The 27,585-nt window shown below is 39.5% G+C and overlaps 2 protein-coding genes across 10 annotated transcripts in view; one reads left to right on the top strand and one right to left on the bottom strand.

Moving 5' to 3' along the window:
• LOC135493979 (protein diaphanous homolog 2-like) overlaps positions 1–13,730 on the bottom strand; it is a 30,834-nt gene extending 17,104 nt beyond the window's left edge. For 7 of the 8 annotated variants that reach the window (XM_064781692.1, XM_064781693.1, XM_064781688.1 and 4 more), the window contains exons 1-10: positions 13,042–13,730; positions 6,787–6,951; positions 5,352–5,453; positions 3,268–3,395; positions 2,196–2,264; positions 1,818–1,881; positions 1,134–1,267; positions 819–918; positions 461–571; positions 59–177 (exon numbers count right to left, since the gene is read on the bottom strand). In XM_064781692.1, the coding sequence (XP_064637762.1) occupies positions 59–177; positions 461–571; positions 819–918; positions 1,134–1,267; positions 1,818–1,881; positions 2,196–2,264; positions 3,268–3,395; positions 5,352–5,453; positions 6,787–6,951; positions 13,042–13,089 (1,040 nt within the window). In that variant the 5' untranslated portion in view covers positions 13,090–13,730. Of the gene's footprint in view, positions 1–58; positions 178–460; positions 572–818; positions 919–1,133; positions 1,268–1,817; positions 1,882–2,195; positions 2,265–3,267; positions 3,396–5,351; positions 5,454–6,786; positions 6,952–11,575; positions 11,688–13,041 lie in introns of those variants that run through there. The other variant, XM_064781691.1, reaches the window with a different exon arrangement.
• A 215-nt stretch (positions 13,731–13,945) lies between these two features.
• LOC135493270 (tudor domain-containing protein 3-like) lies at positions 13,946–27,347 on the top strand. 2 transcript variants are annotated; one of them, XM_064780421.1, is made up of 11 exons: positions 13,946–13,983; positions 15,827–15,908; positions 16,186–16,412; positions 16,709–16,850; positions 17,146–17,403; positions 17,626–17,827; positions 18,394–18,564; positions 18,837–19,912; positions 20,236–20,310; positions 20,870–20,995; positions 22,727–27,347. In XM_064780421.1, the coding sequence occupies exons 1-11, from the start codon at positions 13,952–13,954 to the stop codon at positions 22,940–22,942; spliced, it is 2,607 nt and encodes an 868-aa protein (XP_064636491.1). In that variant the 5' UTR covers positions 13,946–13,951; the 3' UTR covers positions 22,943–27,347. The 2 variants fall into 2 exon arrangements, with proteins under 2 accessions (XP_064636491.1, XP_064636492.1); XM_064780422.1 differs by having other exon boundaries at positions 22,473–22,854.
• Positions 27,348–27,585: the final 238 nt, after the last annotated feature.

Below are 27,585 nucleotides of genomic sequence, written 5' to 3'. Positions count from 1 at the left end.
ATAGCAATTGTTAATCCTGAGAGGTCATTTGGGTCAAGTATATTTTCGTAAAGGATACTCTAACTCGTTCCTGAAGTTTTCATATCGATGTGAATACTCATCGAAGTCTAACTCTAGATGATCCTTGAATACTGACATTTGTAACACAAGTTCTTCTGTTTTGTCTTCTTCTAACGCCTGAAATGCAGAGAAAGGATCAATAACTGAGCTTTATAACAATAGAATACCTGTCAAACATATTTTTTGACAATTTATTTCATAACCACAGTGAGGCTTTGTTTCCACTACAATTGGGAAACTCATTGATTCAGAAAATCACTCTAACCCTGTTGGATATCTTGTTTCAAAACATCCTAGGCAAAGACGTTGACAAAGAGATCCTCTGAAACAGTTATTTGAAGATAATTAATTTTATGTAATCAATGTCTATGATGCTTAGGAATTCGATGCTGAATCCTACCTCCATATGGTCCCGCATTCCAGCCCTCATGAATTCGTTTCTGAGATGCATCTTGAAGTCAAGATCTTCCGGCGTCGTCACTATGGCATTGATCAACTGGAGACAGGCACACTGAAATCAAGGACGGAGAATAAACTAATCACTAAGTACACACCTTCAAAAGGGACTGACACTCATGACGGTGAAGGAAGAGAATCATTGATAAATCTCACGACCTTCTTATGAGCCAGTGACCAGTCTCGATCAGAGACTCCGTTTTTTGTGAATTCAAAGGAGATCGTGCGGTGCGTTTTATCATCTTTGGGTCAATTCAGTTCAAACTTATTTCAATGTTTTAAGTGTCCAACGCATTACTTACTCTGACTTGTTGGTTTGCCAATGCATTCACAATGGGCTGGAACCGATGGTGCGTCCGGAACTCTGCACAGGCCGTCAGACCTTCTAAAACTTTACAATGTCTGAAAAGAGATGACAGTTAACTCCACTTGAAACTCAAGGTCCTGCTGATAGTATACTAAGCACTAAATTGGCTTGCCCTCCAGTCTATCTCTGATCTAATGATGCCATCCACCCCAGCCAGGGAAGTGCGTTCAGAATCGGCATAAGAGTTAGTGGAACCAAGATTTCGGCTGATAACATTCGGCACCATCTATAAACTTGTGGCTAAACTTACCCATCGGGGGGCACCAGTGATACAATAGCCAAAAGATTGAGTGTGTCGATCGTGGTCCCCGCATCCTCGCTGTCGATACAGCGAGCCAGAAGCACCAATACCTGTTCATTTTTCAAGACTTGGGTTAAGCCATACTGAAAAGAAGCAAAACATGATTCAATTTTTATATTCAAGTCTTCTTCTGCATTCCGGGCCGTAAATTTTAACTGTTGTTGGACTCAGTTTTTGTTTGTCACAGTGAGAAAGCTGTCAGTTAGATTTACGGTCCATGCATGGGCCTTGTTTAGAGGTGATATTCACCAATTCAGTTGTTGGCTGGATTTGCTCAGAGAGGAGGTTGGCTCGACTCGGAGAGGTGGGAGATGCTCGAAGACGTTGCAGATGATTCCACAGGGTGGCCATGAATCAAGCAGTCTTCCCAAGAACGTCTCTGGGTATCCATAGCTTGTGATTGATGCCCTCTCAGGCAGGCCAAGAAGCCTTTGCACCACGATTGAAAGAGTTGGCACTCCTTCAAAATATCGGATGGGGCCTGCTCCAACTTCTGGTGTTCGCTGTACGCTGAACTGGTCTCTGAACAGTTGGAATAAACCTCCTTTCTTATCAACGGTTTTGGCCTCCCAATTGCATGGTTTTCTTGTAGTGCATTACCCAGATGTCGCACAGTTAGTTTTTAAAACATACCTTATTATTCATAAAAGCTGTTAAACATTTTATACACTCATGTAAACTTTTTCTCTCTTGTTTGCTGAAAGGAAGAAAGGAAAGAACTATTATGCTGCCATGGTGAGGAACGCCAGTTAATCTTTGAAGGAGATAGAGAAGTGTCCTGATCAGACTCAGAGAGGTCAAATTGTACAGAAATGACACATTATGGACCAAAATCACTGTCCGAATAGATACATGTTATGATGTGGGGTAACCTGCTGACAGAGGTGTCTGCTCAGGGAGGTTCCACTGAATATCATTTTGGGTTATGTAGCAGATGTAAGTCACCAAAGAATGCTTTTGCTCCACTATAAGAATAACCTCCTTTCGACACCTGAGCACAACATCACTTACTTGTCTGCACATTGTGATAAATTTTTCAATAAAGATGCAAGACCAGTTTTCCCAAACTCTTGGACCCAACTGAAACAAAAAGATAAAGACATATTTAGACAAGTAATACACTCACAGCTGACTAGTTGGATCAAATTACCCACTCACCAACCCACGCTACTTCTAAAGTTAGTGCCACACAACTGTGTTTTTTTGTGACAAGTGTGATTTCCAAAAGGTCTCTTTTCTCCTTAAGGCAAAACAAATCTTCACTAGACAGATTCATCTATTTTAAACATGTTCTTTCTGATATTTCTCCTTCTTTCGATAAGGATGACTTCAATCAACTCAAGACTTGCTTTGAAATAAGTTCATTCTCTTCGCCGCCAAATGAAAATTTCAAAGAGTAATATTAGCATCAAACTCCTTCAAAGTTTCAACCATCTTAAATGTGTCCCTAAAATATCAATTCTACAAATTACGTAATGTTGTATTTAAAAGCCGTCTGCTGCAAGAAAATCTGTTTTCAATTATCTAACTAAAGAACTTTTACCAATTTAGACAACTTTGAAACAGATTTAAAAGATGAGACAAGTTCTTTTCAGCTCAGGGAGTATTTGATGATGCAATATTTACAATTTGATGATGGATAGAAACTAAAAATAAACATGGGTGTTGACACTGTTTCCTACAAGGAAGTTCATCATCTTGAGTATCCGGCAAGATGACCATGAAACTGTTCTTATATCGGTTTTTTTATATCAAGTTTCACTTCCTGCTACCTTGGTTACAATGATGACTAATATCCTGTCCCGCACGATTTGATCAGACGTATTTTGGTCTTGAATATTCCTTTCTGTCACAGTCTTTTTGCAATCCGCATTTCAAAATCATTGAAAACTTCCATGCCAAAAGTTTATTTTGACAATTTTGAAATGCAACAAAAATTCCAACTGGCATCTTGACCCTCTAGATTTTGACTCCATCACGCCAATAGACATCACTCACGAGCAGTGAAGTGGTAAAGTCTGTATGGTATAGATAGTAACAAGATGAGGTACTAAAATCCCCAAGACATTTGAGAAAGATTTACCTGACTGGATTATTTTTCAACGACACCCGTAGCGACTCGAGGATCTGCAACCGCCGTTCCCCTCGTAACTCTGGGCTGTTCAGCTCTATACAGAACTCCTTGGCATTGTATGAGCTGCCCTTCTTTGTCTGAAAGAGACAAAATGATGCTGAAAATCAGGTCTGGGAGAAAGAGGGCGTCACAGTGAAAGAGGCATGGTGCCTCTCTAGGCATATTTTCCGTCAACTTCCCAAAATTCTTGGTCGATTTCAAAATATTTCCTCCAAGGGCGGGGCGGGGATGCCATCTATACCTACAAGTACTTATAATATTTCCTCTTCATTCAATTATCATTTCTCTTGAAAAATTGAGCAGACTTTTGTGGATGTCTTACAGCTTCAACAAGGTTGACAGTAGTTTTTTGCTGCGTTAAACACAGAAGCAGTCTCTTTGGCAAAAGCTCATGCTTCCAAACCCATTCTAGTTAATCGTAAGATAGTAAAACCAGACCATATTATATTGTCTATTGTATTAGGAGGGACCTTAAAACTATACAACAAGATTGAGACATTATCTGCACACAATACAATGTCAAGAGCAGCAAATATATCATCATAAAGTTAATTGAGAACGAGGAACTTGCTGAATTTGATCTATGCTGGTCCAATCTAATCAGGTTTATTATTATCAATACTGGCTCCACAATTAATTAACAAATAGCCTCATTTGATAAATATATCAGTCACTGTGCCCCATTAGCACGCACACAGCAATATTCCAATGCAGGAATAACCCGATTGTTATTTATAATACTGGCTGAACAAAAACATTGCCTTGAACATGAAATCTGCAATGTTTGTTTTAACCCCCTCTCAGCAGAACCATTGTCATCTGATAGCTGATTTTAAAACAGGTCAGTGAATTTGTTTAAAGTCCACAGCAGTTTATGTGCTTTGCTGCATACATCTCAAAGACACACAGTCACTATTGTAACAGCTGATCAAATCATCAGTTGACATAGGCCTACTGGTGCTACAATTACAGCAAGAGCAAGCTTCCATCTAAGCCGGATCAATCCACTCAAGGACAATATCGATCAATCCAAAGTTTTCTCCACCCAGTTTTCTTTCGGCCAGGGGGTAAACTTAGGTTTTGCTGAGGTTGAAGTTTTCCTCAAGTTTTTGGTCAGGCGATGATACATTTCGAATAGAAAGACCATTACAGCTTCAAAGATAATAGTCTGGTAGTATGTTTTAGTGGTCTGCAGGTAAAGATTTTAATTTGGGTCTGATGACCCATCAGGCCAACCTGGGCAGTAGAGAACATCGATCCCAAAGGTGTTGAGGACTGCCAAAGTGTACAAATGTCCCTGGATGCCACATGGGAGCATATTGATTATAAATATCAAAATAGATAGCAATAGCTTAACAATGAGGCATCTGTTCTCTAACAGTTCCTCGAACAGCACGATATCAAAGCAGACAGCGGCTGTAACAGGTGGTCGCCGATAGAAAATGTGGCAAGTTTAGGTGAAGCAAACTCGTAGCTATACAAATATCTCGCCTACATGATGTATGGCTTTAAACAGTAATGAGATTGGGATGAGAACAACACTCGATTGTGGCAGTTTATAGCAATTCATTTGCTCTGTTTGGGTCATTCTCGATAGTGCTGTCTAGAGATGTGGAACGTCGCCATGATGGAACAGATCAGCCCAAGCTATCACAGACTAGGGTCTGGACGTAAAATGTTTACAAACACCCACTGACATTCAATTTTCTCACATCCAACTCATCACCAGGAAAAATTTCATTGCTGGAAATGTATGATTGAGCACCCCGTCCTAGGAGATAACGTGCATAGCCCTAGCAATGCCGGTCGTAATGGGAGTTTTGGAAATAATTTCATCCTAGTGCTCTGCCCCGAGAACTCTTACTATCAAGTATGGTATAGTGGTACAATAGTGCCCTGGGACAATTATGCTCCTTCAGTGTAGAAAACACTTAACAGCTGGCAGAACTCAATTATACTACACAAAGAGGTTATAACTGTACTGGGCAGTGGGGATATAATTGTACCCCATTACCTTATTGATTGTGGCTTACCTGTATACTGCCTTTGTAATGCATGGACAACATGGCTATCTTCTGCTCCCTGCTTTTATTCTTTAGAGGCTGTTTCAGCTCATCAGACAAATTCATGTCTTCCTGTAACGAGAAAGGAAGAAGAGAAATCGTTTAGTTCATACCTGCTTGTGTTGAACCAGTCTATGTTGGGAACCAATCTTTGTTGGAAGCCAATCTACGTTGGGAATCAATCTATGTTGAGAAACAATCCACGTTGGGAACCAATCTATGTTGGGAACCAATCTATGTTGGGAACCAATCTATGTTGGGAACCAATCTATGTTGAGAAACAATCCACGTTTGGAACCAATCTATGTTGGGAACCAATCTATGTTGGGAACCAATCTATGTTGGGAACCAATCTATGTTGAGAAACAATCCACGTTTGGAACCAATCCATGTTGGGAGAAACAATCTTTATTGAGAACCAATCTACGTTGAGAACCATACTATGTTGTGAACCAATCTTTGTTGAGAACCAATCTATGTTGAGAACCGATCTATGTTGGGAACCAATTTATGCTTTGAACAAAGACGTGTCCAAGGAAAAGCACTACATAAGAATCAAACTTTATGTTGTAGTAAACATCTAACATTATTCACCCTCATATCTTCAAAAGCGAGTGATCTATAAATCATTATTGATGAGGCCATTTAGTGCTTGGCTATTCGGTGCTATCAGGATGATCTTCACAGACAATTAGAGATCAATTACCACAGGGGATCATCTCATTAACCTTTTTTTTAATAACTTATGGAGCTCTGAATAGAGTGGCTGCATGTGACGTCATAACCGGCTATGTTGGAAGGACAGACAAAAGAAAGCAAGCCCAACAGACCATGACGGCATTTGATTCAGTTTCGTTAGGTATCTGACCTCCAACATGGCTGACCGTGAAAACACTCTATACCGGTCCACTAAGGACAAGGAATTGAGCATTTAAGCTGTCACACTCTCCACTATTTACAGTGTTTACATTGGCATGTTATCCAAAATTGGAATACTATCCATGATCACGACCATGGAGTCTCACAATGAAGGAACTCCAATATAGCCCAAGTACAAAAGCCTTGAAATTTTGGCAATCTATCTATTGGTAAACATTTAAGAAATATTCACACATCGACATAAACCTGCAGTTAGAAGGAAGTTTGAACTTCATCGGGAGTTTTCACAGACAGTCATGATAGAATCCACTTTGCGACACATGCATGGAAACTGACCTTCATAATCATACACGACATTTAAGGCTCTGGATTATCTCCTTATACCGGGTACTCCCGCAGGAAATACAATTCTATCAACTCCTGATGTAACAATCAATCAGCGAGACGCCACAAGCTCTACCCGGAACAAGCACTCGTTACCAATCAAGAAGACGCTCTTTTTCCACGCATTTTAAAACATACTCACCAGCATCTGCTCAAATTTTTCATTAATTTCGTCATCGCTGAACTGATTATAATGCTCTTCCAGAGGATCCCCATTGTCGTCATTATTGGGACCACGGCTGGCCGGGGTAGTACTCGGGCGATGCTTCTCAGACTTCTTTTCTTTGCCTCCGCCTAACTTTCCAAACTGCAAAATAGGACGAGTAAGAGCATGACATAATAGCACTGCCTTCTACAAATCTGCTTTGTTATCATCATGAGATGGGCATTACGCCACTGACGGACCAGAGGCTGGCGACTTCAGATTTTTCATCCTGGCGTCTTCTGCAGAAGTTTCCAAGCTGCAAAATTAATAGGCAGAAAATGTAAGATGACTGTCTTATTGACGTTTCTGAATAATAGAATAATAATGTGTCAATCACATTTTTTTTACATGTACATGTAGAGACAACTAGACTGACATCCACTTCAGAGTCAGACGTGGAGCCTAATATATAATCAATCAGGAATTTCAAAGGCCCAGCTGTACAAAACAGTAGAGAAGCACGCAATGCCCCCACGCAAGGTTATATCTTATCACTAAGTGTGGGCCCAGAGCATTTTATTTTCTAAGCATACATTTGTAGGCCTTTAAACCTAATTAAAACATGTACAAATGTACGGTACTACAATCCAAAGGTATATGCACATCCATGATAATTTCTACCCTTGGTCTTAGGTTATCAGTCAGCTTTTCGTTGAATTGGATTTAGAGAGAGGACAGCTACATGCAAAATGCCGCAGTGATCTTTCCAAGTGCATGAGGTATCTCATTCATATTGTAATAGAAGAGTGCCAAAATATTTGGAGAAATTATACAACATCAATGCTTGTGTAGCGAAAAGGAAATATTTCTCAAGTGTTCATACAATTCCAGATAGTTTTTTCGACCTTTTAACATTGAAATTGGCTAATAATCCATTCAGACCATATGATCATGTGCATTGGCTGATGATACGGATTTGTTTGGATCAATAGTAGCAGACGATTTTTCCCAGTCCCAGCTAGGTCCGCTATCCAGCCCCTAGCCAAATCAATACTTTCTACTATTGACATGAGCGATCAGTTGTCGATATACCATCGTCTATTTGTACAACATCCGTGTAATACCAGTGGGAAATTTAATTAACTAATCACCATTGATTTTTGTGGCCGCGTTTGACTATTCGACACCTGATAATGCATTATGCATAAAACCCTACAATTAAATATCTCAGGCAGCCCAGGCAGCATTTATTTTGTGATGAATTGGACTTTCAGCTTATGAAATATTCAGAGTTACTTAGTGGAGGTGTAATATGCAGGACAAGACAGGGCTCACAACAGGGAGAGTTGGAATCCTCTCAGAACTGGAAACTCGGGCCTCCCTTCAGGTGCTAGCTTTTCAAAGTACCTCGTTCTTCAAGGGCATTGGTCACAGAAGAACATATCTGTTGAGTTGTTTGAAAAAACTTTGCCAACATGTTGTTGTGACACAAAACCTAGCTCAGTCACGGAATCATGTTTCTGAGAATTTATCTTCAGAGTTATTCCATGCTTTTTACCTGTCTAGTAAATAGTAGGGTATAGTCATTCACTGCTACTGTGTGCCGATGCTTTCTTCCTGCAAAGACTGCTGGGAAATTGGGGAGCTGCATACAGGTAACAATACTGATCAAAGGTAGCTTATCTGATCTAGCACTCTGAACCAAACTGAGCTAAAATATCATTTTCAGCAACTGGTGAGTTGAATACCACGCAGACCTACAAACTACAAGTATGAGATGATGGCTTTACAGCTACATGTTCATTGTAGAAAGTGACAAGGTTAGAGTATGTACATGAAGGTTGCAAAACTGAAATCTAGTTTCAGCAGACAGGTATTATGGGGGAAAAAAAAGGAAGGAGACTAGCGGTAGAAATAAATTCGAGTCCTGTAGGTTCTGTTCACTTCTTCTAATTCAATAAACTTTCATGAAAGCTAATACATTGATAGTTACAATTACAAACTTTCATGAAAGCTAATACATTGATAGTTACAATTACAAATACAGATTGGAAGTCCAAATATGTGTGTTCCCAGGCTGGAGTCCAAGACCTGAATGACCATTATACAATCCTTGATTTACCATGAAAACTATAACAACACGAAATCACCAAGGGGACATAATACAAACTTTGACAAATCAAACATGTTTCTGATTGAAAGACTTATACTAATTACACTTGCCAATCAAGCGTCTCCAACTTGTTTGAACATACTTGATTAATAAAACAATGACCTTATAGTGAAAGAGTTAAACCCTCAGTAACCATTGTTTTCAGAATTAGCTAACTAGTTTTGTGTTTTGACATGTTCGATATGTCAAATATTCACCTTAAACATTATGAGAAATGATACCTTGTAAATTTATACTTTTGATGAAAAGTGCACCATAAAAGACTCCTGTTGTTTTAAAAATCAAATTCGCTCCTGCGAATTATATGCTGTCTACAAAAGACAAGATTAAATAGCAGTATAGATGAAATTACAAAATGAAGTCACTAAAGACGAAACCATATAAAAGTATACATGAAATTGCAAAATGAAGTAACATGAAATTCAATAAGTGAACATAATTCTTCACACTATTCCATAGTCAAAATAGCTATATTGTGCACATAAACTCATCAAAATGAAAGTCAATTTTATAATTCATAACATCTTTTTCGAGGCAGATGAAAATAGTTGCGTCTTCAGAATGTGGCCAGAAGTCCAGTATAAATGTCAAACGCAGATCAAATCATTTCATTGTTCTAAAATTCAGTTTATATTCAGTGTCATGTGATAACAAAATTTACCCCATAAAATACTCTCTTAAATTTAACATTGCATTTGCCTTACTGAAGTCCATGGTGATGCTAACGTGATTACAAAGGCCACCTTTAGGTCCAATCATTTGTGTTCCTGTGCTTGGCAATCGACGGAGTGGGGCGTTGCTTCCTAATGTGAATGTTCGCTTTAGTCTTGGGTGATCAAAATATACAAAAACATCCTGTTCATTTAGAGACGTATCAAACTCTGAATACTCTCTGATGCAGTCCGCTATTGTGCATCGATTTGGCAAGAAAATAGTTTTACTCTCACATCCATTTAGTGACTGGATAGGGATAGCGATGTACTCTGTGCAACCAAGTAAATCCCTGTTCGGTATCCTATAAATGGGATATTGTGGAAACATATTCATCGGATGTTGTCCTTGGTAGATACTCAAGACACTTATCACATCATTATTACCAATTTCATTTCCACATGAATTAAATTTCTTGGCCAAACTGTTCATTGAATCTTTCTGTAATTCATCACCGTGCACATTCTGGATTGGCATCACATGCTCGTGTCCCGAGTCGAAAACTGTTGAGGGTTTTCTGTCCGCCCTCCCCTTGTCATTGTCGGACTGACTAGCCATATCACACTGGACGGATGCTGAGTTGCGCTCAGAGGCAACTTGCACAGAAACAGACGTGCTGCTGCACACATACTGTACTGACTTTGAGACCTTTTCTTGGCTGCATTGTACTGTCACGGTGTGAGTCTCTGGAGCAAACTGACTCGCATAGGTGTTTGTTTCTGGTTTGCACTGAACACCAACCGACACTCTCGTAGGCTCGGAGTCTGCATCCGTTTGTGATGACACACTCCTAGTCCTAATTTGAATTGATGTAAAATCTTCTTGATGGGAGAAGTCCTCTGGATTGTCGACATGTGTCTCTGCAAAAGTTGGCTTGGCAATTGATGAAACCATCTTCCGTGAAGGCATGCTAATTGGATTGTCACTCACGTTTCGTCCTTTGATTTTCTGTAAATACAGTTCCATACGGTTTTTATCACGACGAAGTGTTGAAGGTGATTTCAAACCTTTGATCCTTAGAGGTGCAGCAGTTCGTTTTAAAGCTCCATCAGCGTTCCAGAAGAGAGTTAGCGACGTTCCTTCTGCAGTTGCTGAGATATCCCATTCGTTTGGCATACTGGTCAATCCAAGAGTGGCTATCACCGATGTGATACTCTGAGGTAGCGTCGATATCGTCATGATGAGCTGAGTCACTCGCTTGGCGTCTTCCTCTTGTTTCTCTGGGATCCTTTGGGTTCTCCACCAAATATTATGGGGGAAAAAAAAGGAAGGAGACTAGCGGTAGAAATAAATTCGAGTCCTGTAGGTTCTGTTCACTTCTTCTAATTCAATAAACTTTCATGAAAGCTAATACATTGATAGTTACAATTACAAACTTTCATGAAAGCTAATACATTGATAGTTACAATTACAAATACAGATTGGAAGTCCAAATATGTGTGTTCCCAGGCTGGAGTCCAAGACCTGAATGACCATTATACAATCCTTGATTTACCATGAAAACTATAACAACACGAAATCACCAAGGGGACATAATACAAACTTTGACAAATCAAACATGTTTCTGATTGAAAGACTTATACTAATTACACTTGCCAATCAAGCGTCTCCAACTTGTTTGAACATACTTGATTAATAAAACAATGACCTTATAGTGAAAGAGTTAAACCCTCAGTAACCATTGTTTTCAGAATTAGCTAACTAGTTTTGTGTTTTGACATGTTCGATATGTCAAATATTCACCTTAAACATTATGAGAAATGATACCTTGTAAATTTATACTTTTGATGAAAAGTGCACCATAAAACAGGCCCATCTTCTGCAGTTGTTGCAGGCTAACCTGACACAAGTGTCGTACATGCAAGATGAATCAAACATGCAAACCAGTATACCTTCACTTACCATCTTGCATGTGACAAAAGGTTGCTGTGGAGAGAAGGGCTAACTCGCTGGACGATAATCCAACAGACTGCAGAATTCAACAAAATGGTAGAATGCCCAGATCAGAAAAATGTTAATGTGGGCAGCAGCCAGGTAGACAATACCCAGCAACCTGGGATCCAGAAAACAAATAGAGTAAACATCTGTTCAAATGACAGCTTCGTAGATTTCATTTGCATGTAATCTACTGCCTACTGGACGTTTTTCTCTTCACCACTTCACCACTCAATGTCGTCAAGTTGACAGTCCACATCTGGTGCCATTGGGCTAATTCTATCAAAAAATTATCCTCAGAAACAACTCGCTAGTGTCTACCTCTCCCTTAAAACGTACCAACTACCAAAACAGGACAGGACCCGGAAGATGTGACAGCAGGGATATTCTATAGCCTATATTCAGAAACAAACCAGAGTCTTTACATGTGGGCCCTTCATGGTCCTGATTGTAGAATTCTAACAGTCAACGTTGATGAAACAATAATGAAAGTACTTTTGACTTTGGGACAACCTTATGAGTATGCATGTAGAGAACGGAATGTCAAGCACCCACATAATTATCACATGAAATAATAGTGTTTTAGATAGGCGAAAAATGACTGATTGTGTCAATTTGTTTCTTTGAGGTCAATACCATACATAAGATATCAATTACATGAAATTTAAGTTCCTGGAAGTGTAACAGCTTGCCTGACACCACATTTTAAAACTTTAGACTAATTCAATAGCAAAACCAAACTACAGTAATTTGTAGGTCACAAAACCTGCTCCATGACACACGCATCTGGTGACAAGTGTCTGAAAACTACATGCAGCACATTGTATGCGCCCACTGATATGACCTCAAAACTTCATGTAAACAAAGCTAGGCAATTACAATGAAGATAACATTCCAATCATAACTGTCGAATAAAATAACAGTTTGAACTCTTCTAATCTATTGTACACTGCACGGCTAGAAAAGAAAAAATCCAATGTACATGAAATCAAAATTGGGATCCTTTCTTATAAATACCTGACATAACCAATTTTAACAACAAGGGACAACCAGCAGCCAAATATTGGCTGACACCAGTTGACATATTTGATTCAAGAGAATGGGGCTTTTTACTTACGTTTCATACTCATAGTCTGTTATCATTCTGTCAAGTTAAAACCATTACATTCACTGTTAAATCAATTTATGTCATTAGAGGTTAAGACTATTGTTGGATTTGAAAACCTAAGAGTTGATGTCTATTATTCAACAATAAACTTTGTTTTCACACTCTTCAGGCCCAATGCTTCAGGCCATGCCATGTTTAATCTTTGATTTTTGGAAGGACTTCTTCTAAGTCTACAGAAAAATCTGAAAATTAGAAAAAGAACTTTGTAATTATTATCATATCAAGGGCATTGATTGAAAAACTTCTGTGATTTGACTCTACTTACAAAGCTAGTTCTAGTTGCTCCCTTGTCTTGACTTTTTCCACGCTCCATTTTTGAAGTGAATACGTTGATCACAACACAAAAGTAGTAAACACCTCAATCACAATCACTGATCTGTCTGGTCATTCATACAGGTTATTGAAATAACTGTTGGCGTACAACACTGTTACTGGTATGCTGTTGTCACCCCGAAAATCAACTTGATAAAGTGAGCCGACAAATGCCGATTGATTCAATCATTCACAATGAATGATTGTCAAACACCAGTCACAAGGTGACCAAAAAAGTCCTGCCACTCCTGGATTAACGATGCAAAAGTTGTCCAAATAAAGCAGAAGGTTGTTCACAAGCATACTATATCCTATTAGATATGTGATTCACATGGGTAATGATTCACTCACTGCACATTGACCGTGACATTGCACAGTACACATAAAGTTTCAATACACACAAAATGTACAGGAGAATGTACACAGCAATACACTGTGACTTGAGGTGTGGCCGGCTTCTGATATCAAAAACCAAATGACAACTTGCAACAAATGCTTTATAAAGATAGGTATGCGTAAAGTTTGTCTTCAATTTACTCCTTGAAAAAATATCATGGAATGTTATGCGTTAGAATCCTTTTGGAAGTGAGAAAATGAACTTTGTTGACAGCAAAACTTTGTAAGTTTTGACTTCCGCCATTAGGCGGCCCGTAACTCTACAAACTTTTTCATCCAATCAGAAAGTTCGTTACAAATTAAAGAAATGGAAAGATTTTGGAAAATTTGATTAACCAATTAGATTAAAATCTTTGATATACTCTGAAATAACTGTAATTTATTATAATTATGGAAGGTATTTAATTAATTCTCTGTGGTCGAAATTAAAAAAATATTTACTGCATCAGCCCTGTCGCGTCGTAAAAATGGCCGACGTTGAACTTGTGAGACTGGGATGGTAAGATGAATAAGTAGCCGTTTTGTCATCAATACTTCGTCGACATTTATTTACTAATCATCTTCCAACTGTTGGGATGCCAATGCAACTTTTGATGTATATAATATGTATGTTATGTGATGAGAACAACGTGAAAAAAGCTCCTCAATCGTGGACATGTTTTTCTTCTTTCCAACTTTTCTTGCTTTTTCCATGCATTTTCATCATTTTGCACACAGAATCCCTATCCCGCATGCATGTCATGTGCATTACAGTTTACACTGATGTCAAAATGCAAGAGTAGGAGCAATAGGTCAATCACTGAATTGTCATGTCATTCATTATCATCAATGCTGTTAGTATAGTCCAAAAGCTATATTTGTTCAGTGTAGTGTTGTGGGCCTGTTTCATTCATTCTTGTTCACTCAGTCACTGACTCGGGCATTTGCCAGGGCCCAGGCCCAGGGGAAGTTTTTTTCAAGCCAAGGCAGTCGTAGATGGGGAAGGTGTACATGTGGATTTGTCTCGGTCTCAACCATGGCAGGGACAGGGCTGGGAGTGAGGCCCAAGTCTGCTCTGGTTTACGGATCACAATCGCACGTTTTGATGAAGAAGACACAAATAGGCCTATTCAAATTCAGTATCCTTCATTGCAAAATCCATTTAGAGTTTGGCTTTATTGCGAACTGCCTTTGAACTGGCCGTACGCAATTTAAAACAGCAAACTCTTGGTGGCTTGATCTTTCCACATACCTTTTTATTTATATACTGTTTTCCTTTGAAAATCTTAAATCACGGCAGCAAATTCAAATGTATGCTAGCAATATCGAAATGACTGAAATGTAATGACATGTATACATGAGTTAGTGCTGATTTTGATTCATTTGTGTGTAGGCATTCAAGGGCAATTCATATTGACCTTCATTTTTTAGTTGGGTTACTTGAAAAAATTCAGTCATCAGTGTAATTAGCTTACAATTTGTATTCCTGCTGGGGTTGGACTGAGGAAGATAACTTTGGAAAACTTTACCTCTTGTCCCATTCCTTCTTGGAGTGCTATTGACTATTGTCGACTTTTGGAGTATATATCGTGAAATGCAAAAATCCCATTCGATTTTCAAATTCAGTTGTCAAAAAAACTGAAAAATCCTAAATTGATCAATATCCTAATTCATGAAATAAAGACGTGCACATGTACTTCTGGTCAAAACCTTGTCAATATGTCAGTTCTAGTCAACTTAGAATGTAAAAATAACTTATGAAAGTCCTGTTGTTTCCCGTGGTAATTTTTCCCCGTGGTTATTTTGTCACATCACTTGACTCGCATGCAGCTTAGTAATGATGACTGAAGAGGCTCGTTGAAATATGGAAGTGGAAAGTATGTCAACATATAATTCACGTTTTCCCATGGATTTCAAGAAATTTTTCCTGGCAGTGACAATTTGTGGAAAACTGCATGCAGATCTGTGGTTTTCCATATCAGATATAGTCAACAATTGGGCAAGACTTGCGCAGACTTCTAGTTTACCTGACTTAAGTCACATAATTCTATTATTTTGATTCCATTCACATTTGATTCGATGTCTTTGCGATTGCGAATAGTCCTGTTAAAAACTTATACTATGTGATTTATATAAATTGCAAAAAATATGGACAGCAATTGGTCATGACATTGGTGAATTTTTTTGGAAGCCCTGCTGTTCGATGATGCAGCAATGCCCTTCTGGTCCACTGCAGCAACGCAAGGAGAACAAGACTTAGCCATATTAAATGTCAATTACTGTTAACTGTACATTACTTCTAGTGTGGTATGATCTTGAATTCTTAGTCTTAATACGTACATTTCATTATCTCGTCACTACAGGCACCTTTCGGCCTCGGGGTATCGAACATGCTCAGATGAAGGCAAGAAGAGTGTGCAAGAAACAATTAAGGTGGCCCTTGATGTGAGTAGCCTTACCTGTATTAACTAAATCACTCGCTGTGTACCTGTATGTTTACCTGTAAAAACAGATCCCGTATGAAATGTTAAAACAGAGGATTTTCTATCAAGGAAAATGTAGTTGCTGAGAAATTAGAATACGTTGTAAATGCAATGAAAAGAGTAATCTCTGACATTACTTTGCCTTGGCCTCAGGATTTCAATGGGGATGTTTGATATCTCCAATAAAGCGAGCTGTGCCTTGGTACAGATTTGTCAGATGGTTGATGTTTTTTTTTTAGTTGGATCTGCGCGAGACAGGAGAGAAGAGCCTCCCAGAAGGAATCAACAAGGGAAGGATCGACTCCGTCAGCGGGCCCTGCGTTCTACAGATCCAGAAGCTACGAAATGTCGCTGCGCCCAAGGATAATGAAGAATCTAATACTGCTCCTAAACTATTCAAACTGTCCCTGACCGATGGTCAGTCCAATTGTAACGCTGTCCTGACTGATCCTGTGGATAGTCTCAAGTAAGTTGTGCAAATGATGACTCGGTAGTTAATGAACCACAAATCAGTTGTGACTCCACTTGACCAATATTAGGGTTCCATTTTTGTGGTAGCATTTCCTGAGACTGCCTAATATATCAGGGCGGGCAAGTTCTCTGATCTAAGTGGTGAGGTTGAGGTTGCCCGATCAGGAACCAGATATTTCACATTGCAGTGTGAACAGTTCAAGCTCACCAAATACCACCTCATAATCATAAAGATGTGATTTTTCCCAAGAACCTTGTATTGTAAAAAGTATTTGACGATTTCATTTCCAGCTTAAACACATCTCCAGGGACCAAGATCAAACTGCTAGGCCTGATAGACGTCAAACATGGCTTCTTACTGCTGAGCAATACCAACACTAAAGTCCTTGGTGGCCAGGTTGAACAGATGCACCACAACTGGGAGTTGAAAAGGGTGAGTTGAAGAAATACTGCCAACCATTTGTGCCAGCTCCGAGGCCACACAGCATTGCCATAATACTGGTTCCCTTGTGGGGAAACGAAAATAGCAATTACAGTTAACAGGTTATGCTGAGGCCCCTGGGCTTTTAATGCCATGGTGTCGATTGCTTTTGAACAGTCTGTCTGACTAATTTGAGTGCCATATAAACATATGGAAGTGTTTTGTATTGATTTTTCATCGATTTTACGATTGTTGTTCAGGTGAAGTTACGCATCTTAGAACTAACACATGGCTTTTTTCTTCACAGTCTCTTGCCAAACACACTCGTGTTGCCGTTGCAACCGTTGAAGAGGGTGGCCCACCACCATTTATACCGTTGGGTAAAAGGGACCGTAACGACAGAACAACCGTCAACCGGCGAGATGGCTTCAAATCTTTGGATCTCAACAAAGAGGAGAAGAAAAAGGAGGAAAATGAAGAATTTGCTATGCAGCGGCAGGCAACGATTGCTGAGGCCTTGAGAGGCAAAGAAGGAAGGAAGACATTTGGTGGAGGACAAAAAAAGGTGAGTTACGGTGATGTAGTGGCTTGGGTCTCTAACTAGTGCTCACAAGGTCCCTGGTTCGATTCCCACATTCAGCGTAAGACTCCAGGTGGGTCTGTTTGTTTCACATGCCTTACTCCTCCAAGGGTACCAGTTTGACGTGCTGATTGAACAGCTCATCTGAGTTCTAATTGAAAGGTTTCATGATTGACTCGGATTCAAATATATTCCTTTTGATTTCAGCCTCAGGACAAAGATGTCGCCAAGCTTGTTGAGATGGGGTTCGCAGCAGAGAAGGCTTCATCTGCCCTTCGACAGTCGAGTGGAAATGTCGCCGAGGCTATCAATGTGCTGACTACTGGTCGAATGGAATACCCGGACAGTCGTGACAGCCGTCCCAGTGTCATGAGAGGGCCGTCAAGGGTAGGATCCCGTGCTGAAAAAGGTACTTCATTTTGTACAGTAGGCTAGTAATGTCTATCATAGGAAGTAACCGTCTGTGTCATGAATAAAAAAATGCATAACCTTGTTCTTTCCTGTTTCGATAGTGTGTTACCTGTACATGTATACATTCATGACTTAATTTTAATTACGGCTATTTTTTCATATTCTGTTCTGCATACAAGTAGACTTGGGCCTGCCAGTTATGCAGGTCCGAGGGGAAAATGTGTGCTACATTAAAAACACCCTAACCTTATCTGGCAGTCTTTCTGAAAGACTGCTGGATCTGAGTTGGGTTTGACACTTACTTTGAATTGAAATTGTGTATAATTTTGACTTTTCTTCTGCTTGGACAGCATACAAGTAGACTTGTGCCTGCCTGCAGGTCCGAGGGGAAAGTGTGTGCTACATGAAAATGACCCTACTGCTTATCTGGCAGATTCTTCTCTGAGACTGCTGGATCTGAATTTGGTCATACAGTTATCCTAACAAGAGTGTTGTTAGCATTTAGCATGTTTCCTACAGTGTTTTAGTAAACATTTCAAAAACCATGATATATCTCTTCTTCAGATGAACGGCCAGGATTTGATCGCGATCGTGACCGTGATGAGCGACCTCGAGGTCGGGGCCGTGGTCGCGGGCGGGATGATGACGAAGAAGGATACGGCGCCCCACCAAGCAAGCCCTCAGCCCCTGCCACCCTATTCGATTTCTTAGAAACAAAAATAACCACAAAAGATGGTAAGTTAGTATCATCAACACGCATGCTGATAATGACATGTCGTATCAATAGTTATCAGTTCTTTTTGTGAAAGATATTTGAAATTTACTTGGATAGTTCTGAATTTTTGACACTGTTCCTTGAAATTTTCCTAATGTTTGGGTTACCGTGCACCCCTATATACTCTTTAGAGCATTGCACCATTTTGCTCTTTCGCACTTGTGCCCGGCTTGCATCATACAGCATGATTTTTCAGTGTCAATAATGGATGATTACTCTTTCTTCGTTTCAGACACTAAGGGAGCGAAAGCATCCGCCAGTCAATCTCAGGGAAAGACCACCTCCTCATCAGAATATGCGTCAAGCCGTTCAAGTCAATACACTGCTAATTCAAATTCTGGCCAAACGTTCTTTCAAAAGCGCATGGAAAACTTGCCACCAAGGTTTCAAAAACAACAACAAAAGGGACAATATGCCGACAGCTATAACGATTCACAGTATTCTAATCGGTCGAATCAGGGAAATCGTGGACGGCCAAATTACGAATCTCATGAGGACTCGTACCGCGGCCGCGGGAGAGATTCGCGTAATAACGATACTGACTATGGAAAACAGGGACGCAATGATCGTATGAAACCGGGTGCGGCGTCTGCCTCCAGTAGAGACTATGCGGGGGGAAATAGACGGCCAAATCAAAGTGCTGAGAACTCGCAGAGATCGAATTATGACTCTGAGCGACAAAACCGGAACCGGGGTGAGCGGTTCCAGGATAACAGAGGTCAGGACTATCGGGGTCAAGGTCACAGGTCTGATAGGTCAAAAGGTCAGGACTATGATTCAAGGTCAAGGGACCAGGGGTCACGAGGTCAATATTACAATAATAGATCGGGTAATGATGCCAGGCATTCTGGGAATGGCGATGGGTATAGGGGTCAGGAATACAATCGCGGAGGCAGGCAACATAGTCAAAATTATAATAATAGGTCAAAGGACTCTGAAAGCAATGATAGGTCACAACCTCAGAATTATAAAAGCCAAGATTATCAAAATAAAAGTCAACCTAAAGAGCAAGGCAGACGATCACAGGAACAATCGTATGATGATAAGTCCATGACGTATGACCAAAATGGTCAGACTAACTATTATGAGCAGGAAACGTCAACGTCGGCCGCCCCGCAGGCCATACCTGTTCAGAGTCTCGAGCAGGCAGTGACTTATTCCACAAGTAATGGTGCTGATACACGACTTGCCGAATATTCGACGTATGTTCCGCAGTCCAACCATTATAACGGCCAGTATAACCAAGGATGGGAGGATGGCGCATCGCAGATGAATCACAATCACGTCCAGCATGTCGAATATTATCAGGTTGGTACACTTGGCAAAATATTTTTACTATGGGCTTCAGTCCACCAACATGACCTGTGTGTTTTCTGTTATCTTTTACTCTCCATGATAAAAGGGACCACAGATTTCAGTCTCATCTGGCAGAACTTTGAAAATTCATATGTTGACAGAGTTGAGAAGAGCCAGGGGTTTTTAGTTCCTTGAAAGCCATGCCTGTTCATCCGGTGAGACATACAATCTGGGTTCTCCCCGGGATCGAACCCGGGCCAGGAGGCTCCTCTGACTGGAACTGATATTTTCCCCACACATTTTCCTATTGGGTAACTGTAGTTTTCTTGATCCAGGATCACTCGCAACCTTACCCAAGAAAGTGGAAAGTTGGCGACTATTGTTTGGCTCAGTACTGGGAAGACAAAGAGGTTAGTAACTGCATCTTATTTTGCGGTACGATTTAGTGATTCCCTTGGAGGGGAAATGTCAACCTGTTCTCTTCTACCACGTTCTTCAGCAATAGCGTGTGCATGGTTTCTGGTGTGGTGTCTTCCAGTCGGAAATCTTGGACTTTCCAATCTTGACCCTAGAGATTTTGACATCGAAACTCCTTCTGACTACACTGTCCGAAATTCTCTCATGAAATGTAGAGTTGCAGCGTTAAGCATACCTCTAGATGTGTAGGGTTGTAACATTATTGAAGGATTTGTGTTTTTCCCCCTTTAAGAATGGGTTGGATTTGACAACATAGAAAAAGAGCCATGCCTCAGCACTCTGTAGCACTTCGAATTTTCTAAATCGAACAAAAATGAGCATTTTGGAGGCACATTTTTTCAAACGAGGGCAGTTCTATTAACGGACATCATTTTCACATGGATGTTTTTTTTCGTTGCTTTGTTGTGAGCACCGTTCTATCCCTGGATGTGGTTTGATGCAGTTACAATTTCCCTTACTTATTTGTTTAAACTAATCTGGTTCCTGTTTCAGTTTTATCGGGCTACAATCGTTGGTGTAAGTGACAATGTCGAAACCTGCGTGGTCACATTCACTGACTATGGCAACACAGAAGAAGTTCTCCTCGCTGAAATCAAGATGATACCCAAGGCTCTGCTGGTAAGTAGAAAGTCAAAAGATTTGCCTGAATGGCAAAGAAAACTGAAGTAACACTGTTTTCATGATAGGCTGTATATAATTTGGTCCAAAAACTCAATTAGCTTTCGGCACGTAATGTGCCTTAATCAAGTAGCAACTAATTGGCAGTGAATTGCCATTCTCACGTTAGCCTACGTAGAGAGGTTCAGATTTTGATCAGAGAATGATGATGAGGATTTTTTTTTCTGGTTGACGTCATGAAGTCAAGTTTTTACTTGCAATTTCCACTCCAGATTTGAAGACTATCTTCCTCAAACAAAAGCCTTTGTTTCTGTTGGTGTGCTATATTATCCTAAAATAATTTTTGCCCATAACTGAAGTTTGCGAATAGTATCAATTGTTTGTTACCTGTATATATATTGATTACCTGCGTACCAGTATTTTAATTGGTGTTGTAATTTTAGTCTAACTCTGAGTGTTGTCGCAGTCGATTCTAGTCTAGATGTTGTGGATCAAAGTGGTCACTAATTCTAAACAAATTCTCAGAGTCTTGTTTCAGATATTAATAATTATCTTAGATTTGCCTAACTTTACTTCTGAGCTAATTCAGACTGTGTCAAACCCCCTGCATGGCTGTAGTGGAATCTTCCATTGGACGTTGGATCAGTTCACTCTGGATTTAAGGGGTGCTAGGGTAATTTTGAATATCGGTCTTGCCTTTGTTGTTTTGTATTTCTTTTCATACGTGTGGGTGTGGTTTTGGAGACATAACCAATCAAATCTTTGATTCAAAATGTTTACTTTGGTTTGATTGTTCTAAAATTTAACCTCAACCATCAATAATTTTGTCTGAAAAATTCATACTGAAATTAACAGATACTGTTTCTTAGGGAATGAGATATCATGGGAAAAACAAGTCCACTTACATCTTTCTAAACAGAACACACACATAAACATTTCCGGTACATGCTAGGGCAACTACAATTTATAACCACTTCATGTACTTCAAGTACACTCAGCTCGATACTGCAGCCCACACCTATTTCAAAATTATACATCAATTTATCCCAAAATACATATCTTTTATCACATTTCACCCACACTTTCAATCGTCTCAACGCAAAAAAATGTAACTCTTCCCCTCTGTCCTGTTGGAAATTTTTTCAAACTGACAAATAACTATTAACTAATGAAGTAAGTTAATGACTTGTACTGTGAAACATGTTTTTCTCCAAGTAGATTGAGAGTGGTGACATGAAAATATTGGATATTTTCTGTTGACATGAAAATTTAATTCAATTACAAAGAAATTTAACCACGGGTGAAACGTTGAATGCACAAGATAAAGGCATTTAGAGTAAGCGGGGCATTCTCAGCTTATTTTTTACCTCCTAAAATCTGAAGTTACTCTCATTTTTGATTCAAAACCACTCCCTGCATGTTTGTTAGCTGTAGCTTTCTGTGTGACTGATTCGTTGGGGCTCTTAATCTTTTGCAGGCAGAACTCACTTCACAGCAGGCCGTCCAGTACCCTCCGCAGCCGCAGTACGTCCAGCAGATGCCACTCTCATTCAAGGCAATAGATTTCAGCGTGCCTCCACCACCTTTACCAGCCGAGATGTACACGAATCAAATGCAAGGTCCAGTGGAGTACAGACGTGGTGGGCAAGGACACCAATACCAGCAAGGGTACCAGAAGACGACGTAATTTTCAAATCCTTACAGAGAAAAAATATTTTTGAATAATTTCAGGCCGATCCGCCCCCAATACACAACCAGTTCATACCGCAGGTTGTACCAATCCATGCTGCAAACTTTTCTATACCACCTCCACCCATTACTATGATTCAGTACGCAGGACAAATGCCGCCGACATTGGAATTCAGACGCGCCGATCTTAGCTACGAAAAACGAACACAGAAACCAAGTCAGCAACTGTACCAGCCGCCGCCCGCCAGGATCAATTGACAAATGCTCTATCCCTGTTCTTCTGTCCCCGAGACATTTGGCAGTGGATTTTATTATTAGATAATTCGTTCAGACCTCGTTTGTCCATAAAGGGAATTTGACTAGACCATGATACCACTTCTTTAAGAATTGTAGGGCGGTTTGATTAAAACACCTTCACGGAGTACCGACATTAATCTCTGTCACAGATATTTTGTCCTCTGTGGAACTTTGACATAAGTTAACATTGCTTTTTACATCGTTCCTCTCTTGAAATGCTTTCAAATTTCCCGCTATACCAAGCTATTAAGAGATGATGCTCGCGATGACTCGGTTCATCGCTGACTGTGCTATTTTTAATAGTTTAAACATAGCATGGTAGGAATAATGGAGAGTTAATAAACGGAATGGAAAACACTAGTACATGTACTTTCATCTTGTTGCCCTGAAAACTGCTTTGGGGTCTTCCTCAAACAATGGGGCAAAAAGAGGAGAAAAAATGTGAGTAATAACTGAAAGTTTCTTGTTCCAATCCTGATTCCAAGTTGCCTTTAGGGTTGAAAAGCGGTAAATAACGTTGTACCTTGTTCTCTCATATATTGGAAAAAAAGTGCTCCTGGAAGGTGTTTTTGGAGTCCCATTTTGTATGCAACTCTGCAAGTACTGGTTATGTTGAGTAATTGGTAATTGCATTTAAAGACCGGTACTTTGCATTGCGTCTAAATTGTCTATGAATTTGCACTGATGTTGTTACATTAAGGTCTTTTCAATATCAGTTTCCTCCAAGTTGTAAATTTTGTAGAATTTTGTTCTTGTTGATATAGCCTAGCTGTATTAATTATCAGTACCTATATCTTAATAATACAAATGTATTAACCATATCACCCCTGCAGTGATGAAAATGATTTGTATATAATGGAAGACATGTCGACTTTTCAAGCTGGAAGTTTACTTTGCCAAACAATGGGACAGAAAAAAACTTATTTCATTCAGATTTCATTCAGATTGTGGTGACCCCATAAAACGAAATCTACCTTTCGAATGTGATTGGGGACCCAATGTTGTTCAGCCACCACTCCCAAAGATTTGGTAATGAAAATGACAAAACATACAGTACTGTACATTTGTAATGAAAAATGACCATGTGGTCTTGGTAAAATCTTCTCAGTGCCTGTCCCCTTTCAGTTCATTGGACTCACGAATGAATAAGATTTACCCAATTTTGCATTTATCCGATTCCCAAAAAATCAGCAAAACATAGTATATTTAAAAAAGCCAAAATAGGGCCTCTTGATTGGCTCCTTTGAATGGGCCCACAGAACTTGAGACGCTTAATTGGATAATATGACAGGAACTAACCCTACATTCTGCTTATGGGAAATCCCTGAATACGAGTAACAGTTAAGTGTGTTTTAAAGCTTTAAAAGTGTATAAAGAAGCATCTAGTAGGAGCTATTACAATAAGAACAGTAGTTAGATCCTTACAAGGGCCTCTGCAGTCTTTCCACTATTGTGTAAATAAGGAAACCTAGTCTGATTCCTGCTTGGGGCGCGGCCCCAATGTCCGTCCGTAGCGGCATTGAGTGTAGTCCTGATCATGTTTACACACGTACTAATTGCCCTGGGCAAAGATGTATTACTAATCAAGTGTTGTTGATATTTGTTAATATATTCTGGGTACGCTCATTTTAACACTCTTGATGTAACTTTGATTTCATTATAAAATTGTCCTTTATCGTAGAGGTTGTCCTGCTAAGGGCGGTTCCTCTGTAGTGTAATAAGCAAAATTTCACGAAAACCGTATTGAAAAAATTGTACATTATCTGTCACATCTTTATAATATTTGCATGCTTTCGAATATGTTTTCAGGTTGTCTTCTCTAAGCAGAGTTACACGTACATGCACTTTAGCTGGTACTACTGTGGTGAATTGAGAATTCTTTTTGGTTATTTTGTCTGATTTGTTTCAAATGTGCTCGGTTTTTTTGTTTGCGTTATTCTTCATTTTCGATAATCATGAACTGGTAAGGAAATTCCTTGTTTGCTGTGGTCGTTTTTGGTGCCTGCGACACGAATTGGCCATCAGCTATCGACTATGACATGGAAAGAAGTATCAACTGCTAGATGTCAGCTATTTGACTTGGGTAACAATTGATGAGACATGGCAGTGGCACCTGGAACCTTGGAATAAACTTTTCAATTGTGTGATTTTGCAAACTCAACTTTGATTTAGCGGCATAAATCTTAAAATCCTTGGTCACAAAGGACAATTCACCTCTTTCCTGATCAGGGCCCCAAGTGGTGGAGCGTCTTTGTGCAAAAACAAAATGGCCGACGTATGGGGTCAGCCATTTTGTTGTTTTCAACATGACGTTTTTTGCGATGTAGAAATCAACAAAGGCTGACCCCAAGAATTAGCAAAGTTTGGCAACTCCAACACGAAAGGCACTCTTTTGGAAAGAGGTGAATGGTCCGCAATTTTCACTAGAGAGGTCAACAAGTTCTGTCTTCTTCGCCAAGTTGCTAATTCTTAATTTTGGCTGATCAGATCGGAAAGTCTGAGATGTGATATGAGCTTAGAACAAATAATCTAATACAAGCCATCCAATGCAATGTGCACGGGTTTTCTCTTTCATGAGAATGTAGATTTCTCTGTTATTAGCAATCTTTAGTCAAGTAGATCTTCAGCTCTCCTTCCTAGCAACTGTTGTCATGTACGTGTGCAAGGTTGGTTGTAAAAAGCGTCATGTGCACTATGTGATGTTGTTGCTCATTCTGATATCTCAGTTAGGATTTAAACGATGGTTTCTTTCCTCGAAAGAGGGCAATATCTCGCTCAATAAATTTAAGCTGCTAACTTGTGAGCTGATAAAACTTAGTCAAATTATCTAACAGTTAAGTGGGTTTTCCTTTGCATTTTGCTTGGTCTTTGCGGCCGGAGGGTATGCCTTCAACACTTCATGTATATTTGCTTTGCATTTTATTTTCTGTGATTTGTAGAAATCAAAAACGAAAAGAATCTCCTAATGTAGTTTAGAAAACAGCCATAGGGAATGTAAATGGAGTAACTGGCCCATGATTGGGTGACTGTGGTCTGCAGATTTTTCACTCTGCATGCAACTTCAACCAAAAGATATGTTTCAAACAAATTAAAAGAGGCTCCAGTGCGCTATAATCAACTTACCGTACATGTAACACACTTGTGACCCAAGTTACTTCACTCTCTGGGAATACCTTTTTGTGGAGTTTGGTTAACTGTGGCAGTGAAATAATTTGAACTGTAAAATGAGCAATTTAGATATGACATCTATTGCTCTTTTATTTCTGGCCCCTCAAATGGAATTTTTGGCACTGCAGGCAGTAGAGATTGTTGTTGCTATATGGATGTGTTCTTTTACCTCAAATTTCTCGCCAGCTGGAGACTAAATAATATCTATCAAATTTAACCCTCTCCATACGTTTCTAAAGAAATTGTTTTGTATAGATAATTATAATCATAGTCCTTTGAAATATTCAGTATAATCTGTTGTTGTTTCTTACTATGTATTTGGTTATATATATCTAGGGAATGAGGCTCATTTGCCAGTCGTTTGGAATTAGGCAAAGCTTGTCAATTTCATTTACACGGTGTGTATACCCCAGCCTATCAAGTATTTCTTGTTTTTCTCTGGAACACAAAGAACAGACTCACACCCTTGAAATCGACATTCACTTTGTTTTGAAAGAGTTCTAATTGCTTTTGGATTTCAAGCTCTAGCCAAAATATTGGCGCCTACATGTATGACCAACCCTTTAATCATATCCTTACGAACAGGTCATCACTAACACTTGTGACCCAGGATAGCAAAATCAGTCATGTCGTGTTGCAAAAACGTGTTCGTAAATTGTAAGCGCAAATGAGACGGGCGTAACTCTGTGCGCCATTCTTCTTGCTGTCACGATTTAAAGCTATTGGGAGTATCTTCATATGAAATGGAGATCTAGACAAGAAACTAACTCAGTTTCCATTTTTAGGTTATTTTCATGTAAGTATGACTCATGTTGCTGTCCTTTGTCACACTTGCGCAATAATTGAAAGAAGAGAAGTGTTTACCTGAAAAAGAATTATCTGAATTTCTAGTAGCTGTATATATTCAAACGCACTGTACAGATCTGTTTAGTTCCACACCACTTTAATTCTTTGATATTGTTATTACGTAGATTTTCTTAGTCTTGTCAGTCATTTGATGAGTAAATTTGTAATCAGATAAAAGTTTGTAGACAAGTAGAGTGCCTCTTGTATGATATACTGTTATAATGTACATTTCATGTACTCCGATATACGTTTGTGTATAATACACTGTTGACATGTGCATCTTTGTACTACGATATACTGTTATCATGGACCTCCCCAATGCCTGTGTCACTGGGTTATGCTGAAAAATGGCTCATCAAATAAACCCCTACCCTTTTATTTGGACTTTGTTCGAGTGACATCAAACACCAGGTATACATTTTTGGCATTTTTGGTGTGGTTTTCCGACTTCTGAATAAAATGTGGCAAGCCTTGCAAATTCAAGGCGATGGCTCAAATGTGTGCCATGAAGCCCAACAAAAATGTTAGTCATGATGAAAGTGATAGTGTCATGGGCATTGCCTTGGTCCAGCAGCTCTCACAGTAGGTAA

This window comes from Lineus longissimus, chromosome 9 (assembly GCF_910592395.1).
Source record: "Lineus longissimus chromosome 9, tnLinLong1.2, whole genome shotgun sequence".
Taxonomy (NCBI): Eukaryota; Metazoa; Nemertea; class Pilidiophora; order Heteronemertea; family Lineidae; genus Lineus; species Lineus longissimus.
Note: the sequence above shows the minus strand (reverse complement) of the source record. Positions and strands in the feature narration are given on the sequence as shown.